Genomic DNA, 10,691 nt, shown 5'->3' on the forward strand with positions numbered 1-10,691 from the left:
ACATTCACCACAGGCTTTTCCTTCATGTTTAACTCTCATCTTTGATTTATGAAGTACATACAACTCATGATTACTTGCACACTTTAATTTTAATCTTGGCTGTTACTTCCTCTTCATTTCCTGAACCCTGTTCTGCCTGATGCATTGTTTGAAGAGATTTTACCTTTCCACTGGAGTAGGTGCATATATCCTGTCCCTTTCATGTTCCTCGTAATTACCCTGCCAAAAGAGAAAATTCTGAAATTGAAAGACTTAACAGCATTTTCAAACTTGTGCTCATAAGAGCCAAGGTCCAATCATTTTTACTTTGTTATTTGGTAAGTAGACTTTCCATTTTCTGTACTAATATTACGACTTTCAATTGTAATACATTCATATGCTAAGAATGAAATATTTGTCTTTCAGTTCTAAGCTTACAGGAGCTATGCTGCCGTGCTATAGTGGCTCGAACGACTGTCTACAGCATTGATCAGCTCCCACTTCCAACATCTGTCAAATCACATCTGAAGTCTTATGCTATGACAACTTACACAACAACATCAATGCAACATCGATACTTGTTAAATCACAGAAGCTTAGGAGGCAGCAAGGGTGTTATTTCATCCCATCACAAAAAACTAAAGTTTGTGGTTGGCACTTCTCCAGGAATAGCTTCTCCTTCCTCATCAATGGGCTCTCCACCAGGAGTTGACTCAACACGAACAAGTTGTACAGGGCGCAACTCTTGTATAATTTCATAAAATGCTCCCAATCTGTGAACATTGTATGTGGAAGTGTGCTACAACTTGTAAATAGTCCTTTTATACTGTGTATGTGATTGTGTTGAATGTGGAGTAGTAATTTCAGTGTACCCACTATTTTATAATGTATACATTCAGAATATTGAAAGATTTTGATAGATTTTACCATCTGCCTTATTGATTTATTATTTTTGAATGTAAACATGTTTTAGTAAGTGGTAAGTGTCTCCATTAAATGAAATGTGACTACTGAAAAGAAAAATCTGTAAGATATGTTTTGGAAATTTTATCCTTTGAACTGATTTTTACGTCTCCACTGATAGTATCATCTCTTATGGTTATTTCATCAAGTAAGAAATTCTGCAAATGCCCTTCTTGGACCAAGTAAAAGTTGATTATTAATATTGATATGGGATTCTTTTTAACAAAAATGTTACATGAGGGAGTATGTTTTGTAACTACTACTTTTCCAGAGACATCTTGCTTATAAGGAACTATTTAACTGAAAGTATAGTATTGAATGTAAGTGCAGTTTTGAGTGATCATTTTGTGATGAGACTGTGAAAGTTTCTTAGAATTTCCTCTTTTAAAATCCATCCATGTAACAGTTTTTGCATTTGTATATTTGAGCACTACCGTCCATTGCTGTGTTAACTACCATATTAGTTGTAGAAATTGCTTTTCACATCATCAGGGTATTTTTGTTTTATTGTAATGACTTACTGAAAGTTTATTTGTATATGGATACATTTACTGATCTGTGTCTTATAAATGTGTCTACTGCAAAAATATTGATATTATAATTGAATATTCTGTGCTGTTTTCTGGGTCACAAAATTTCACTGCATAACTTTGGACTTCTCCTGTTCTTTGATTTTTGAAGTCAGGAGAGACCGAGGGGAGGGGGGGGGGGGGTGGAGAAGAACAGACCTTAGGGGCATGTATAAAACACATTAGACATGAACTGTCACACATTGACTTCTTTTTTCCCAATGTTACCTTGTTTGAGTGACACTCTTTTTATGAATGCAAGAGAAGTTTTTCCATAATTAGAAGTGCTTTTTAAAAAGCTGTTTTTAGTTTGTATAAAAATCTGTGAAATATTTCACTTTCACATTGTGTACATAACCCTTCCAGCCCAGCTGTTATATTGTGTAATATTCTTGTTTTTTATTATTTTTTCTAATGTACAGTTTTGTTGTTTATTTATGAAAATGGAGAACAATATTTTTAACTTATTAAACATGTTTTATTATTTATTACATCCAGAATCTTGGTGCATACTTTGATAAACAATGTCTAAACTGTAAGGAAGAATTATTTTGTGTTGTGACTTTAATACTTCCTTGTAGATATGACTGCCAAATGTGGCAATTCTCCATTCATGTGTTAATAACAATGTTTTGTTTTACTTGTACATAACAAACGATATTTTATGAAAATACAGTTTTTATTAAAGTACTCATATTTTGGCGTAAACTGCTTAGCAAAAAAAAAAAAAAAAAAAAGTGCCCCTTTATAGATAATGGGTTTATGGGTTTCTGACCAAATGGTTAATCTCCTTTTCCATACTGTCTGTAGCTGTGCAGAATTAATTCATTAATTACACTCACTATCTTGATTCTGCCCGTTGTCCTGTTTCCTTTGATCCCTCCGTAATTTTGTGAGGAGTCAGTGGTTCAAATGACTGTCCTTCATCCAAATTTAGGCTTTCAAAACCTTAAAGGGCTGTAGCATCAGCGCAATGTAGCTGTATGCATATACATTTGTTTTTGTTAGTCTCATAGTTCCTATGGGCACTGGAATTCTAGCTTTTAATTTACAGCATTTGCTTTTCCACAGTTCAGTGCCTTGATTATATTGTTAGTTGTTACCTTTACTCCTTTCATTTTTGGTGTTCCACCCAGCAATTTACAGTTTTTCATTGAGTCAGGTTTCCCATTCTTTCCTTTAATGACATCAGGTATAATGAAGATGTTCCTTGTGAAAACTATGACCAGTTTCCTCTCCATTTTTATTATATGCAAGCTTGCAAATTCAACCTAATGCTGTCTTTCTCAGTGGGTCATTAAACTCTCTATCTTTCTTGCTTCTATTTTGCCACTTCATTGAACATTAGAATCACAAAGCTAGCGATCTCTTACTGTTGGTTGGTTAGTAGATATTTTTGCATTTATTATTTTGTTGCAGTTCCCTCTCTATCTGAGTAGATTTAATCATTCAGGTTGTGGCAGTTCAACGGGTCACTAATTATGAAATTTCCACCAAATTCATTACTTTTCCTTGTATCTGGGTGATGTGAAGCATCCTTTTCTTTACTTGTGGTAGTACAAAATATTTATGTTGAGCTATGCATATTACTTTGGAAGTTAGTGAGAATCGTTAAGATTATGGAAGATCCAGGATAAAAGATGAAGAATCTGTAGGATAAATGACTATCCCCCAAAATAAGCACTGAACAGTAGATACCTGCACAAAAATGTGGTAATTACAATTAGCTGTGTTATACATCAGAGTTTACATCTGCACACTCCCTGTTATAAACCTGAGACACATCTCGTGTGGTGTTTAATAGTTTTCACGATACTTCACCTTTATTGTCAATGCTGCATCATTTACTAGTCTTGGTTAGACATAGTTTTAAAACAGTTCTACAATGGGAAAAAAATTTGGGATAGTAAAGGAATATAATTTTTACTATGTCCTTTTGAATACTTACAGTTGTGTGTGTGTGTGTGGGGGGGGGGGGGGGGGGGGGGGGGGGGGGGCTTTCACTGTATAACTTAAATAACAGTGTGCATATTCTTCAGCAGGTAGCTGTACAAAGTTATATCTACATTAGACACTTCACTTTATCTAAACTGACATTGTGGAGATTATGTATTATAATACAAAATTTGTGAGAGCTTACAAGAATACTGTCATACATTCTGTACTTATAAATAACAAATGTCCCTCTACATCACCTTAATTATAATCATAAAACTTATTCTGTGGTGCTGTTAAACACATCCAAGTTTTCAGAGAAGTAGTTGGTGTCATCCTTTTAACAGCAATTGTAGCACTGTTATCGAGGCAGTATACCTGCCTCACAAAATCTACATATGAGGGTTGGAACTTTAATAGTGTCAACTATTTATTAACAGCTCGTACAAAATAGATACGTATTTCGAAGTTTTACTGACCTTCAAAGTAGTCACCAGGATTGTGTATAACCGTATAACCCATTGTCAGCGATGTGGAAGTCATAGGATACTCTTAGCAGTGCCAGTTGTGTTGACAGTTCGAGCGGCGCCGTCTATTGCCCGATGAATTTGTAACAGTTCTGAAGCGAATACTGTGAAGTGTTTCCTTCAATTTAGAAATCTAGTTGAACTCATGATGGCTTAATTCAGGGCAGTGCAGTAGGTGGTATAGCACTTAGCAGCCCCATCAGTCAAACAAATCAGTAACCGCTTGCACCATACATGCTTGAGTATTGTCCCGCAAAATGATGGTCAGGTCCTTCAGAAAGTGTCATCACTTCTGTCTCTAAGCTGGTCGTAGGTTGTGTTCCAAAAATGAACAGCATAGAGACAGAAGTGATGACACTTTCTGAAGGACCTGACCATCATTTTGCGGGACAGTGCTCAAGCATGTACGGTGCAAGCTGTTACTGATTTGTTTGACTGATGGGGCTGCTAAGTGCTATACCACCTACTGCACTCCCCTGACTTAAGCCCTCATGACTTCAACACGATTTCTAAATTGAAAGAAACGCTTCACGGTATTCGTTTCAGAACTGCTACAAATTCATCGGGCAATAGACTGCGCCACTTGAACTGTCAACACAACTGACACTGCTAAGAGTATCCTACGACTTCCACATCGCTGGCAATGGGTTATACACAATGCTGGTGACTACTTTGAAGGTCAGTAAAACTTTGACACACGTATCTATTTTGTACGAGCTGTAAATAAATAGTTGCCACTGTTAAAAGTTCCAACCCTCGTATTAGCTGGAACAAAATTTAAATTTCTGATGCATTGAGTAGTTGATACACACATAAACTAGATTGAAAATTTTGCTCATATTTTTTGCACTGTCATCCTTCAGAATTAACTAATACAAAACACATGCTCATATCTTCATTGCTCAGTCTCCTGATTGCCTGGGGTGAGAGGTCGTGTCAAGTGGAGTGGATGAAGTGAGAAAGGGTGTGAGGTTGGGGAGGGCAGAGTAAAAAGAAGAACGGCTGTGGGCTAGCATGTAAGTCATTAACAGATGCCGCCTTCTGCCTCTGGGTGTGGTGGAATGTTAGAATACGTAGGTCATCTCGCAGTCGCACCCAGAATGGCAGGTTGAGCAGCCTACTGTTCATCTGTGGTCAGGTGGAAGCTTAGCTGTTTGTGCAGCAATCTTCATGAGCATGTTGACAAGACTGCCAATGTCACCCCTCCCCAGTGCATCAACATAGCTCTTGTTGGGTGCTGAGTTGTTGTGGCCAGTGGCTGCTAGTGCCACCTTCTGCAAAGCTGACATCCTGCCTAGTTTTCTTCTGGCTGGTGGCACTGGAAATGGTCTTTTTCACATGTACTACAGCTCATAGTCCACACCACAGTCCCAGCTCATGCGGGCTGCTTGCCTGCTCATGCAGTGTGTGCTTTCAGAAGTGCATGCATTCTATTGGGAATTATTTTGGTCATGGTTACTGCATCAGAGGCAGGCAATTGCATCAGCTGTATGTCCGTGAAATTGCCCAACCAGCCAGCACTAGGTGGTGTGTCAGTTAATTAAAGAGTGCTCCTCCAGGTAGTTGACATAATGCAAAGGCTGCACACGGACAGTGCTGAAAGCAGTCAGTCTCCTAGTTCTTTGATGCTCTATAGGGTAGCACACATTGGCAAGCTAATGCAGCTTTGAATTTCGTGCAGCTGCAATAACTTCCCATGCATTCACTGCCACAGTTAATGCATGTTGGCTTGTCTCCTCTTCGAAGAGGGCTTGGAAGGCCACCATCACACAGACATCAGGCATCAAGCTGTGGCATGCTACGTACCCATAGAACTGATATCAGAAACATTGAGGCTACCCTAGCCTCGACTGCAGATTATCCACAGTGACAGTTGTCTCTTGCCCATCTTCACCTGTATTCAGGTATGCACCATGCACTCTCCAAACATTAAGTCATCAGTTTTTTTCTTTAAGGTGATCAGGCTGCATGGACCATGGGAAGCTGTGATAAACAGAATTGATTACATTGTTTGGATGTGGGGTGCAAGTGTAAAACAGTCACCAGTGTGCTGCCATTTTTCTCGTGCTTCTACAGTCATCACAGATACGCAGGTTGACTCCCAGTAGGTCCTTCCTGTACTGATTTCTCAGTGAAGTCAGACTTGAGCTACTGTGTGATGACATGCAGGAATCTTTGTTAGTCATCTTTCACTTGTATAACAACAGGTGGAGGTCATGGCTACTTCTTCTTGGCAGGTTGTGGGTGAAAGGTGTTGGAGCCAAGATTATCATCTGCTGTGGCTGCTGGTGTGGTAGCAGCTTCTTCTTCATCCAGGACTTTGAAGACACTGCTGCACTGAAACTAAGTTCGGCTCTCCACGATGTGCATGCCGACTCAACTCATTTGGCTGGCTGCAAGTGTAGACCAACCTCTGTTTTGCACCCCTTGTTGGAGTGTGGAACACTGCTAGCAGGTCTTTTCTTCTGCTCACCATCTTCTGGTGCCACTCTTGATATTCCTTGTCGAGGCGGAACTCCTTGGTCTACCTTTCCCTGTGTTCTTGCGGACTCTCAACTTCTAGCCTCTAAGCAGTTCCCTGATGTCCGCCACTCCATTTTTCATGCTCCTTGCCAAAGAAGAGCTTGCCAGTCTGCCTCTCCTTGGAGTTCTTCGCCAAACTCCATCATAGTAGCTGCAGTTGACCAGCGTCTGTATATATATTCTCCAAGTTACTATTTAGTGAGTGGTGGAGGTTGCCTTGTACCACTACTAGTCATTTCCTTTCCTATTTCACTCACAAATAGAGCATGGGAAAAAACGACTGTCTATATGCCTCCATATAAGTCCTAGTTTCTCTTATCGTCATAGTCCTCATTCAAAATGTACAATGGTGGCAGTAGAATTGTTCTACAGCCGGCTTCCAAATGCCAGTTCTTCTAAATTTTCTCAATAATTCTCTACAAAAAGAACATTGTCTTCCCTCCAGAGATTCCCATTTGAGTTCACAAAGCATCTCTGTAATACTTGTATGTTGTTCAGACCTACTGATAACAAATTCAGCAGCTCATCTCTGAATTGTCGTGATGTCTTGCTTAACCCTTCCCTCACGCATTGCTCAAGAATGGGTCACACAAGTGTTCTATACGTGGTCTCCTGTATAGGTGGAAGTTGACCATTTGTCATATCTACTACTGTCCTTCATGTTCATCCATTTGGTATTGCTTTCCAGCATTATGCCTGGATATTTAATTGATGTGTGTCAAACAGCACACTATTAACACTGTATTCTTTTTCCAACTCACCTGCATTAACTTACAATTTTCTACACATAGAGCAAGCTGCCGTTCATCATGCCAAGTAGAAATTTTCTCTAAGTCATCTTGTAGCTTCCTACAGTCAATGGTGACTGCTTCCCTTGCATCATAGCCTCATCAGCAAACAGCTACAGATTGCTGCTCACTCTGTCTGTCTGATCATTTATGTATATAGAGAATAAGAGCAGTCCTATCACGCTTACCTGGAGAACTTCTTACAATACGCTAGTCTTTGATGAACACTTGCCAAGGACAACACACTGGCTGCTATAACTTAAGAAATCTTTGAGCCACTCGCATATCTGGAACCTATTCTGTATGCTTGTACCTTCATTAATAATTTGCAGTGGAGCATTGTTTCAAATATTTTCTGGCCCTATAGGAATATGTAATCTGCCTGTTGCCCCTCATCCATGGTTTGCAGGGATATTGTGTGAGAAAACAGGGTATCCTGCATTCTGGAAAACTTGGGGAAGGTTAGTATATTTTTGTTCTAAAAACCCTGGAAAAGGAATGGTACCCAATGTGGTTTCGGGCAGAGGCATTTGCTTGCCTTCCACTTGGTTGCATACAGTGCCGCTTTTGCCATTCAGTCATAGCTCGGTGCTGTGCACCATCCCACTGCCATTATTTTCGGCATTCTCAACCCCCTCCACCAGTCAGTCCAGCACAATGGCTCCTTAGCCTGTCCTTGGCACATACTGTCACTTTATTTACTAACAGAATGTGATAACAAAGGCGTATCTTTTAGGGGATTTTGTGGTCTATTTGAATACATTTATTTTAATCATGGAATATTAGGGCACAATAGATTTGCTTGTGGATATTCAATGCCAAATGGTCTAGAGGATCCATTGTGGATTTTGATGAAATTTTTTGGGAACATTCACATGTTCCCAGTACACGTTGGTAAAGTTTTACAAACACCTATTCAATGTTGCAGAGATTTCTTTGACTCGATAGCACAGGAACAACAGTGCACCTCTAAAGAACCTCCTAATCAATATTGTGCAGTGTTGAAATTCTCACTATATTACTCAGTAATATTGTAGTTCAGACCATTGGACTATAAAGACGCTGCTGTTGTGATAGTTGCTGTATTTTGTTGCAAGCAGGTAAGAAAAGGGTGAATGAAAAATTGGTTCAAGGAGTGTCAAAGTTCACTCATGAAAACTTATTCAGAGAATTGAGATTGAACATTCATAACTTTTTACCTGTTGATGGTCCAAAATTTGATAAATCACTGGAACTGGCTGTCCCCATACATAAACACTTCTCCCTTCCCCTGGAAAACCAGCTGAAAAAATATCTGCTTGAAAAAAATTTGAACTTCAGCTTTTGATAACTCCTGAGTAAGTACATGATATGCCTGAAACTGTGTATGTAATAATTTACCAACACAAGGTCTCGGAAAATTTCATTCTCCTTTTGCTTTCCAGTAGTTCACAAATTGAGGGCAAAGCCAACAATTTTTATATATAAAAAAGATGTTTTAGCCCACTTTTACAAAAAGTATTTTCCAAGCACCTTTTAACCATTTTCATTAGAAAGACCAAGTTCTTAAACACCTAACAAGTTTGTTGGGTTTTGCAAAATGAACGTACGAGGGGTAAAAAAAAAAAAAACAATTTTTTTTAAGAGCTATATATTTTTCAAATTGTTTACAAAACAGCCTTATCCCCTTCAAAATAACTCTCAATTACAACTAATACATTTGTCCCACTAATGCTTCTACTGTTCGAAACATTTTTGTACATCTTTAGAAATGGCTGACCGATCTTCCCTAATTTTTTTCTTGATTCTTCAGTGTTGTGGAATGAGTGTCCTTTCATACATCTTTTCACACGCGGAAATAAGAAAAAGTCGCACAGAGCCGGGTTGGGAGAGTAAGGTGCATGGGGAAGCAGGATCATTACCATTTTTAGCCAAAAACTGTCTAATAGAGATGGCTGTGTGTGCAGGTGCATTGTTGTGGCGGAAGAACCCGTATCCTGTCTGCCGCAAATCGCATCTTTGTTGCACAATCTTAAAACTTCCAAAAAAAAGGCTTGATTGATGGTCTGACCTGGTGAAACAAACACTGAATGAACTAAGTCCTTGGCATCAAAGAAGCAAATTAGCATTGTTTTGACGTTGGCTTCATTGTTGCTTTGTTTCCGAGTCATAAGTCAGTCAGAATTTGAGGGACAAACTCGGCAGCAACCCTTCTCATACCCATACCTTCCAGTAAAATTCACTGAACCGAGCTCCAAGATAACCCACTAATCTCTAACAGTTCATCAATTGTCTGCCAATGGTCTGCGAGCACAAGCTCTCGAATTTTTTCAATATTTTTGTCGATTTGGGCAGTTGATAGACATCCAGAATGTTTGTCATCGATCGACATGTTGCCATTTTTAAATCAAGCAAAGTACTTGTACACTTGAGGATTTCGCATAGCGTCATCTTCATAAGCTGTTTTCAACATTAAAAGAGTTTCAGCTTTTTATTGAATAGAAAAAAAAAATTCACAGCTGCATGTTGTTCACTTATACTTGCCACAATAAAAAACAGCGCTAGCAAATAAGTCACTGCATATAAACAGAACAAGCCAGGTCAACAAGATAGGCAGCACTGTACTGACGGTAGGTTGCACTGTACACGCCTAGTGGCAGAAAAGTGTACTACACAAGCTCCGTCCACGCCAGTGTTGTTTCAGTTCTTTTTGGGTACCCCTTTGTATAATACCCTAGAAAGCAGCAATGAACTGAAGGAATAGTGAAAATGTGCCCATGTTGTGTGTGTTGGTACTCAACTGAATTCTCTTATCTTTTATTATGTTTTACAATTGTTTAGAAGACTACAGAGAGGATAATATCATAAGTCTTGATTAGCTGCAAGTGATGTAGATTCAGAACAACCTGAAAATCTGTGGAAAAGGGGTGTCATATGTCATCACGACATATTTTAAACTCCAGACTGCAATGTCAACAATATGTGTTGTTGTTGTTGTTGTTGTTGTGGTCTTCAGTCCTGTGACTGGTTTGATGCGGCTCTCCATGCTACTTTATCCTGTGCAAGCTTCTTCATATCCCAGTACCTACTGCAACCTACATCCTTCTGTATCTGTTTAGTGTATTCATCTCTCGGTCTCCCTCTACGAGTTTTACCCTCCACGCTGCCCTCCAATACCAAATTGGTGATCCGTTGATGCCTCAGAACATGTCCTACCAACCGATCCCTTCTTCCAGTCAAGTTGTGCCACAAACTTCTCTTCTCCCCAATCCTATTCAGTACTTCCTCATTAATTATGTGATCTACCCATCTAATCTTCAGCATTCTTCTGTAGCACCACACTTCGAAAGCTTCTATTCTCTTCTTGTCCAAACTATTTATCGTCCATGTTTCACTTCCATACATGGCTACACTCCATACAAATACTT

The 10,691-nt window shown here is 39.2% G+C and overlaps 1 protein-coding gene across 1 annotated transcript in view; it reads left to right on the top strand.

The window, feature by feature from the left end:
• The window catches only part of LOC124774670 (ras-related protein Rab-40C), a 27,829-nt gene extending 25,667 nt beyond the window's left edge, over positions 1-2,162 (top strand). The window contains exon 4 of the mRNA XM_047249499.1: positions 406-2,162. Within this exon, the coding sequence (XP_047105455.1) occupies positions 406-740 (335 nt within the window). The 3' untranslated portion in view covers positions 741-2,162. The remainder of the gene's footprint in view (positions 1-405) is intronic.
• The last annotated feature ends 8,529 nt before the right edge of the window (positions 2,163-10,691 follow it).

Source organism: Schistocerca piceifrons, chromosome 2 (genome assembly GCF_021461385.2).
Source record: "Schistocerca piceifrons isolate TAMUIC-IGC-003096 chromosome 2, iqSchPice1.1, whole genome shotgun sequence".
Lineage (NCBI taxonomy): Eukaryota > Metazoa > Arthropoda > Insecta > Orthoptera > Acrididae > Schistocerca > Schistocerca piceifrons.